This window comes from Rhagoletis zephyria, unplaced genomic scaffold, assembly GCF_001687245.7.
Source record: "Rhagoletis zephyria isolate East Lansing unplaced genomic scaffold, Rhagoletis_zephyria_1.1 Rzeph_scaffold_03213, whole genome shotgun sequence".
In the NCBI taxonomy this organism is placed as follows: Eukaryota; Metazoa; Arthropoda; class Insecta; order Diptera; family Tephritidae; genus Rhagoletis; species Rhagoletis zephyria.
The window spans coordinates 57,454-66,926 of NW_016160296.1; the positions used below are offsets into that span (position 1 = coordinate 57,454).

Sequence of the window (9,473 nt, forward strand, 5' to 3'; positions counted from 1 at the left end):
CGAGGGTTCCCCAGATTGCTTATTTCCCTTTGGTATTAGGACTAGGTTTTGGACCTTCCATCTTTTCGGGAAAATGCCCTCATTAAGACAAGTCTGAAACACATTTACAAATAAATCTGGCCTCATTTTAATTGCAGCTTTTAAAGCCTTGTTGGGTATTCCGTCTGGCCCAGGGGCTTTTCCGTCTTGGATCTTCTTGCATGCGGACTCTAATTCGTTAACCGTAATAACTGGGACATCAACAATTTCGTATCGTGTACAGTTTGGTACGACTTCTTCCCTTTGTGGAAATAGAGTCGTTATTATATCGCGCAGCCTTTCTGGGCACGTGATACTCGGTGCTTTCTTGCCCTTAGTTTTTGCCATTACTACTCTATAGGCCGTGCCCCACGGGTTTACATCCGCTTCTTCGCATATTTTCTTAAAGCTTTCACGTTTGCTTACTTTTATGGCGTTTTTTAAGCTCTTCCTCGCCGTTCTTAGAGATTGTAGGTTTTCGTTGAAGTCTGGCCTCCCTCTGCTACGCTGCATTCTGCGTCTAGCACTCAGACACTGACGTCTAAGTATTTTTATATCGTTATTCCACCAATAGCATGGGGAATTTTGTTTCCTCACCACTCTTCGAGGCATAGCAGCATCACAGGCGCATGCGAGGTTACGAACCAGGTGGTCAACCTCGCTCTCTACCGAGCCAACTTTGTGTTGGAACTCTTCCATCATGCAGGCTAGGACCTCTCCATCTAACGTACTGTCTTTCCATTTTGGGCCTGTCAGATTTGGCATCTGTTTGGGTCGCCTCAGAGTTATATCCATTATTATTGCCTGATGGTCGCTGTGGGTATACTCCTCACTAACTCTCCAATTAATTTTTTGGGCCAAGGAGTCACTCGCCAGCGTTATGTCAATAATTGACCCAGTTCCCATTTTGCGGAAGGTGTATGTGGACCCGCTGTTTACTATTGATACGCCGAGTTGGGCAAAAGTTTCAAGCAGCAGCTCGCCTCTTTTATTTGTTAGTCTGCTACCCCATTCTGTTGCCCACGCATTGAAGTCACCGGCGATAATTAGCGGGGATTTCCCGTTTGCTTCTTCAGCAATGCTACGCAGCATAAGGGTACACTTTTCTTTTGTAAGGCTAGGTCTTGCATAACAACTAAAAATGCTAATTCCGTTTACCTCAGCTCGAACGAAACCTTCACCCATGCTGTGCCTTCCTTGAAATGCGAGTCCACCACAGAGCCATATAGCTGCACCCTGTTTACTATCGCAAACCCACGCACAGTCATCTTTACACCTATAAGGTTCGCTTATAATCGCCATGTCTGCCTGAAGATCCCTTACTGTTTGTGATAGTAGATCTTGCGCTGCTTCACAGTGATTGAGGTTTATTTGGACTATTCTCATTTTTTCCTGTTTGTAAGAGCTTTCTTAAAAACTGGGCATCTATAACTGCCTGTAATATGGTCTATGTTCTCTCTCTTTTCCGCTCTACACAGAATACACTGTGGATTATTTTTACAATCTTTAGCGAAGTGCCCCTCAGTGCCACACTTTCAGCACTGATTCGACCGGTCAAATGAGCTACCGCAATTACGGGACATGTGGCCATACTGGAGGCATTTAAAGCATTTTTTCAGCTGGACCCTTTCGCGGATGCGACAGTTATCCCATCCTACCTTTACTTTCCCAAGCTGTATAAGTTTCTTAGCTTTTGGAGCAGGTAAGCTAATAGTAGCTGTTTGAGTGCCAGCATAAGCAGGGCGCAGACCAGTTATATCTGAACTCTCAATACCTTCAAGACCAGGCAATGATTTAATAGCATTGTATACCTCTTCTTTGGTTGTAACCTCATCGATGTCTTTACATTCTACCAGGATTCGGTGAGTAAATGTCTTTACCGAAGCATCGTCCCCTAGGGTAGCACTCACAAGGGCCTTTAATTCCGCCGACTTTGGGCATGATTTCGCGAGTTCGATAAGAAGATCGCCTTTCTGGGTGCGTCGTATTTTGGATACGGAATCCCCGAAACTCTTAAAGTTCTCATCACTCTTAACCTTTTTTAGGATGTCGGCATACGAGCTTTCACCTTTTTTCTCTATGATGATTGCGTCTGGCCTCAGTTTTCCTGTGGTGGCAACATTCTTCGGTTTGGGCCGTTTTTCCTTCTTTTTGACCTCGGTCCACTCGCTGTCTTTATTTGCTTGCACTGTGGCCGTAGAATCCATTGTAGGCCCGTTTTCTACGGGTTGTGGACATCCCTGTTGACTTCCTCCGTTCCTTCCGCGTTTATTCGCCGGGGAGCCGACAGCTTCAGTAGCCGCTTTTCTCCGAACGGAGCCAGGCTTTGCTCTTGGCCATGGCGACGTTTGTGTGCTTCCAATAACACAGACTGCCTCGTTATCTTTGCACTTGCATTTTTCTGCAGCAGCCTTTTCGTATAGAGACCGGATATTCTCGATAACGTCTCTCATCGGTTGGTGGATAGTACGCCGTTTGCCGTCTTTTTCCTTAAGCATCGACGCAAGACATTTTATGTGCGCCCCTAGCCTTTCAAATGTGGTTCCCCCTCCTAAGTTTTCTAAAACCTTTGGTTGCTTTGCGGGCAGACCCACTTCGTTAGAGTTATGGAACCCATCCACTGGGGGAGTTCCGCACGTTGGGGTTGTCACAGGGGAGCGAGATAGTTTTGAGCTCCTCTTAAAGGGATTTAAGTCGCCTTCTCTACAGATTTCCAAACTCCAGTTATTTGGTGTAGCGTTTTTGTTGTTTGTGGTTTTTTTTATCCATTTTGATTGTTGGGTCCCCACTCAGGGCCGTTATCTCTATTCGTATGCGTAGTTACCTATTTGATCCCATGGTTGTCTATGTAAACAGTGAGGCCATGGCGAGGGTTGAGACAAGCCCTTATGGGGTCTTGAATCAGAGCCAGATCGGTATTAGTCAGGATCGCTTCAACTGAGCCTACACAGCCGACTGAACGGTGACGAATAGAGAGCGTTTCCTGAGTCTAGCCAGAGTTTCAACGGGACGGGGGCGACACTAGCATTAGCCCGAAATCCATTTCTGCTTGATGTCTTTCAGGCATACTCAGGTAACGGAATACTAGTATCACCAGCTCATAGCAGACTTATCTTAAACGGGTTTCCAGTATGCCAGGTTTTAAAGCCTTACTGGACTCGGCTTTAACTTGAAGTAGTTTTGGAGGTACACAACGAGTAAAGAGTTTAGTACTCCTCTCAGCACGTGGATGATTCCATTTAGATCCGTAAGTTGGCCATCGCCAAGACTTTCCTCTGCGCAACGTTCGAGAATGCTGCCTGATTTCAGGCGGTTGGAATGTTTGCATTTCCAATCCGTTTTACTCGTGTTGAAGAGGCGGGACGCCAGGGTTAAGATCCGCTCCTAGAACCTGGATGGAATGCATTTGATTCCATTCCGGCCTAAGTCACCCGGGCGGAAAGCAGTAGTTTCCGCTCCAGCTTCTAGTCCATCGCCATCTTCTAGGTCTGGGCGGAAAGCAGTAGTTTCCGCTCCAGCTTCTGGTCCTTCCCACTCTTTTAGGTCTGGGCGGAATGCACTGATTCCGCTCCGACCTCAAGCACATCTTTTAGAGCTCTTGCTCGAACTTCAACGCCGTGCTCTGGTGGATTAACCACTAAGAAGTTTAATCATACCTACTTTCGCAGGTGTGGGTGGATCTCCACAAACGTGGGTACCACCTTAAGTACTTACGTCCTTACGTTGTGCCTTCTCCATAATTACAGTTTTGTCCCAAACTGCTAGGGTTGGTGGGTATTTCAGAGGGTATACTTCCCGCCATCCTCCTACTTCCCGAGACGCACGAATGCGTTCGGGGCACACACACCAAGTGGATTTTAGTCGCCTTTTACGACAAGCATGCCTTACTGCAGGTATATTCTCGCGCCTACCCGCGAGTTCCTCGATCTGTAGGTCCTAAATTTTTGTCATTATACAACTTTTTCCAATGGGATTTATTTAGAAATCCCAATTCTGACACCAAATGTTACGATTATCCTTACTTAGGCAAAGAACATAGTTAGGGGATTCCCTTTAACTCGTTAAGTCTTAAACCGTGTAAAACTCGTAAGCTTACGAGGCTTTTATTGGAACGCCCCCTTTACGAAAAGGTGAAAATAGGTGCGTAAAGTGACTGTTTGACAGATCAACTAGGATTTTGTGCAGCAATTTTTGTTTCGCAGTATTTTCCATAAAATCCCGCCATCATGTGTTTATCACTCTTGGCTAAAATACAATTAAAAATGACGGAAATTAGCAGAAAATCTATGTCAATACAGTTCGTGGATGAAATCCATTCATTTTATTCGCGTATGATTTCTTTCATTTATTTTCATTATTTTATTATACATTTTAGTATACAAATTTCGGCCCCTCGGGAACACTGAAGTTTACGAAGTCGTTTGCGCATCAAATTTGCCTCGTAAATTTGCGAGGGGTTCGTAAATAGAGCTCCATACAAATTTTGACAGTTCTTTTACGAGGCTCGTAAATTTACGAGCTTTACGAGGCTTTTACGAGCTCAAGGGAAGATGCCTAGTGACGCGGCAAAGAAAGCGACAAGACATTTTCGGATAATAGCGGCAAAAACAAATGTTTTCAATGTGACAGCGCATAGTGGAGCGAAAAGCGAAAAAAGCAACGACGAAAACAAAAAAAATGGTTTCGTTGCTTTCTGAGCTGACGGTTGCTTCACTATGTTTTGACGTTTCTTGTCTCCTTCTTCGCTATTCTCGCGCCACTATGTTCTTTGCCTTAGTTGACGGATTTACCAAAATTCCTCGGTTCGTATCGCTGGATTTTTAAATAAATGCTCAAGATGACCAAATTACAGTACAATTAACTTTATTGTACAACAAACACTTTACAATAGATACTTGTTTTGCATAACAACAATGAACAATACTCGCTTAGGCAATTAAAACACTTTACAAAACTTGTTAATACAATTGATCTGAAGTTGTACTTTGCTGATTCGCAACTGACTTGGTGCGCGCTGCAGCAGTGGCCTTATGTACCTACGCTCGCACTCATGGCAACTCTAGAACGTCCTGCCGTCTATCGCACATTCTCTCATTCTCTCGCTGTTCGCAGTATTCCTCCGCTTGACGTTTCTTGATTTTCGATATTCTACGTCTTTCATCGAACATTCTGCCATTTTGTCGTTGTTCGCGTTGCCGCAGTATTCAACACAATATGAATGTAGCAAAAATTGACAGTTCATATTTTTCACGAAATAGAAAAAAAATCAAAACCTGCTTAATGCGCCTTGATCGTAGCAAATGTAAACTATTGAACAGCAAGAGAATAAGATAGTACATTTTAAATGTTTTAAATTCATTTTTAAAAGAAACATAGAGCTTTTTTACCATCTGCAACACTGACGAACTGGCAACTATCTATAGAAGGAAAAAATCAGCTGACACGGGAAAATCTAAATAGCCCCGTCAGATTGTGTACTTTGCATACGTGACGTTCAAGGATGAAATTGACGTTACGGTGCCAAAATGAAGATGCTGCGTTTGCATACAAAAATGAGGTGCTGTCTATGATCGCGTATTTGGGGTTTGCACCTGTCAATTTTGCAGATACATTAGCAATACATTCACACATTTTTTACTTATATATTCACATTTTTCTCATTCCCTCTTCACTGCCTTAACATTTTCAAAGACAGTGATAAAAAATGTGATAAATTATCACATTCTATCAATTGTCCTGTCTTGTATTAAGGCATGGTAATACAACTGTAACCAGTGACGGATCTACTTGCGTCAAATTTGAGAGTTGGCCAACGTTCATTGACTCCGTCGACGCACCGGTTGCCAATCTGACGCTCCCTATGCAAACTCACACAGTCTACTCAAGCTCCCTCGACCACCAGAGGCAGTCTGGGAATGGAATTGGTGACTTGTGCTCGAAAGTAAACAGATACCTCTCCGAGCTTTCTCGCTTCTTCACTGCTAGGAGCCTAACTCTCTCCCCTACAAAATCCTCAGCTACCTTGCTCACCACCTGGACGAAGGAGATCAGACTACCGCTGGGTATTTACGTTTTGATGACACGCCAATTCCGACGGTGAATAACCCAAAAATACTCGGAGTAACTTGTGACAGTCTGCTCTCCTTCTCCTCTAGTCGCTAGCCGGCAGTACCTGGGGCAAAGACCAAGAAACCTTGTTGGTAACATACAAGGCTATTGGCCGGCCGGTTCTAAATTACGCAGCACCAGTGTAGACGCCGGGGACCAGTAGGACGCAGTGGATGAAGCTGCAAGTAGAACAGAACACAGCACTTCGTACAGCGACCGAATGTCTTCTGATATCACCTACATGACTAGACGCAAATGCTCCCCATAAGGGAGCACAACACAATGCTCTTTAAGCAATTCTTAGTAGGAAGCCACAGACGTGGTAACCCGAACAGACACTTGCTTGCAGAGGAGCCCTTACCAAGGCATGTCAGGAGGCATCTATACGAATTGACGGACGAAGTCCAGAGGCTCATAAAGCAACATTTGGACCCATCAGCATATCGACAGGCCCTTAGCGGCATTCACAGGGAGTCAGTCTCAAGTTACGTAGACTCCAGAACTGTGAATGCCATTCTGGGTACATAACCACCTGACGTAGACGAGACGGAGCTTCGTCTGCCTCGGAAGACTCGGGCCATAATAGCCCAACTTCGTTCTGACTACTGCAGCAGGTTGAACTCATACCTGAGCAGATTAGAAGCAAAAGTCCCAAATGAGTGTCCCGAATGCGGAGCGACAACCCACGACCCTAAACATCTCTTCGCATGCCCGGAAAACCACACACAGCTAACGGCTTTGTCCCTATGGACAGACCCTATAGAGGCTGCACGCTTGTTGGGTCTTCCGTTAGTTGAGCTTGACGACAACGACTGAGATACTAGCAGATCTAGATAGCTACAACAACAACAACAATAAAAACAGTAAAGTAACTGTCAGTTGCATCCTTGAGCCTCACGTACGTAAAGTACTCATTCTGACGGGGCTAGAAATGCGCTACTGTCTACAACTACAGAAAAATTCCGCGTTGATGAGTTTTCATTTACATGGCGCTCTGGTAAGATAGATCGTGGCAGCTGACTCATGGTTACGTACAGGTGTGTTCACGTTATTGACTAATTTCACTATAATGCTATTGTCTCCTCTTCTTTCGCATACTTTTCCGGTATAGACGTGCAACATGAACCAATTAGAACAGATCTGACCGGTTGAGTCACAGACATTTGTAATAGCAATTGAGAAAAAAGTGTGTGACGTTCGTAATTTTGAAGTTTGCTATTTCTGTTTTGCGTCTTTCTTTATGTGTATTTTGTTGGTGGTTTATTTCAGTGATTTTTAAGCGATTTTCAATATTTTTTTTTGCAAATGTATTTAAAATAAAGTGCGCGGTGATTGGATACAAAAACACGTACAAAAATAATAAATTGGTTAGCACAAACATGTGCTACAACATTGCTTGCATTTTTTTCTTTATGCTTCGTTTTCATATTCTTTGTTTACTTTTCACAGAAAATAACATGGCGCCGAAATTACAAACGTCAGGCAGAAAATACTTTTTTCTTTTGCTTCATCTTGTCAGATCTTGTGTAGTTGAATCATGGACGTGCAAGTACCAAATGCGACGGCTCTATGAAGCTGAAGCTCCATACCAGGTTTTTCTGGAGTTGCGGCTTGAGGTGAACAAGCCTGAGATATAATGTAGTGCAATTGTATAGACCCTGCCCATAACCGATGTCTGAAAAGCCCGAAAGATCCCAAGTTTTGAACTTGTTTCAGGCTTTGTAGGCGATATAAATTATAATTTTTTAATGAATGTAACACAAAATTATTGCAATACAACGCAAGAAATAATTAGTTATTATATGAAAATGGATATGAAAGAGGTGATCATAAGTACTGAATAAATTTAAATGAAATGGTAGAAGAAGTAACACTTTTATCGGAAACACACATTCCTACACCATTCTCCCACATACTACGAAATGCCAAAGGTTTCAAGGAACGTCAAGCGCGTAAAGTTTGTTGTGGAGTTGCTCGCCTACAAAGCCTGAACGACTTGGAAAGCCACAACGCCTGAGAAACCTGCTGAAACACAATGCCGGCGAACTCACCACAGCGCAATTGGCGCTGTCAAAATTAGAACACCCGAAAGCATACGAAATTGAACACAGCCAAAGCGAAATGCGAAGTTCGCTATGCGGCGTTTCGTGGCAGCGTACGAAAACAAACCGAACGTATAACTACCCATTGCCACAGCAAGTACGAAAAGTTGGTGTTCCTTTTCTAATAATACACGATACGTTTCAACGGCAGCCGAGCACAAACCACGCGAATCGTTTGTTCTTTTGGTCACTTGCATTGTTTCGATTGTGGTAAAGGTACTCATCCTGAGCAAAACCGAAACAAAACACGATACACAAAACAAAAGGAATCATTCCTTTAGTGCTCAGCAAATTAATGTTGCCTATGTAGTTAGCAGAATGGTTCAACTGCTTCAGTAGATTTCTGAGCATTAAGTTTATGTGTATTTACGTCTTTGCAAAATGCCACGTCCTCTGCTATGCACAATATTTACATACAAACATATGTATGTATGTATACTAGGAGATCACTAAACGAATCGTTTAGTTTTGTATTGTGAGCACTAACTTTATGTTTCGTTTGTTTCCCTATTTCTCTGCATNTATGTATACTAGGAGATCACTAAACGAATCGTTTAGTTTTTATTGTGAGCACTAACTTTATGTTTCGTTTGTTTCCCTATTTCTCTGCATTCAATTGTTTTTCTTACGTTAGCTATCGCGAACGCTAGCAGAGTAAAGTTGCCGCTCGCGAAATGTTTCATAGTTTAAAAGAAAACAACATAAACACGAATTGTTTTTGTTGTTTGAAAAATATAGTTTCGGATTCGTTAAATCTGGATTCAAATTAAATAATTTATAATTGTGGACTCAAGAAACGTCGCAAAGTTGTTGCAAATATCGCATTTGTCGCAAAATTTACCACCTTGCGACACTGCTGATTACTTTTGTATGGAAACTTTCTTGCGACATTGCCACAGTATTTGAGCTGTCAATCATTGCAAAGTCAAAGCCGAGAAACACATGTCTTTTCATTGTCTTCAAATAATTCAAGAAAAAGTATATCAGTTAAGGCTGCTTCGAAATATGATTGTAAAAACTTTTCTTTTCCTCTAACGCGCGGCATTTTTTTTTTAATTTTACATTCGCAATCTGGAGTTTGTTCGCAACATTGCCATTTCGCCAAAAATGACACTTTGCGACGTTTTATGAATCGCACCAATAATTTTGGCCTTATTCATAAAAAATAAAGTAGGTTTAAAGAGCTGTATNAATTTTGGCCTTATTCATAAAAAATAAAGTAGGTTTAAAGAGCTGTATAAATTG

The 9,473-nt window shown here is 42.7% G+C and overlaps 1 protein-coding gene across 1 annotated transcript; it reads right to left on the minus strand.

Moving 5' to 3' along the window:
• Nucleotides 1-1,553: 1,553 nt before the first annotated feature.
• On the minus strand, nucleotides 1,554-2,225 carry LOC108368603 (uncharacterized). Its single transcript, XM_017623479.1, has one exon. It carries the CDS (start codon nucleotides 2,223-2,225, stop codon nucleotides 1,554-1,556), a length of 672 nt encoding a protein of 223 aa, XP_017478968.1.
• Nucleotides 2,226-9,473: the final 7,248 nt, after the last annotated feature.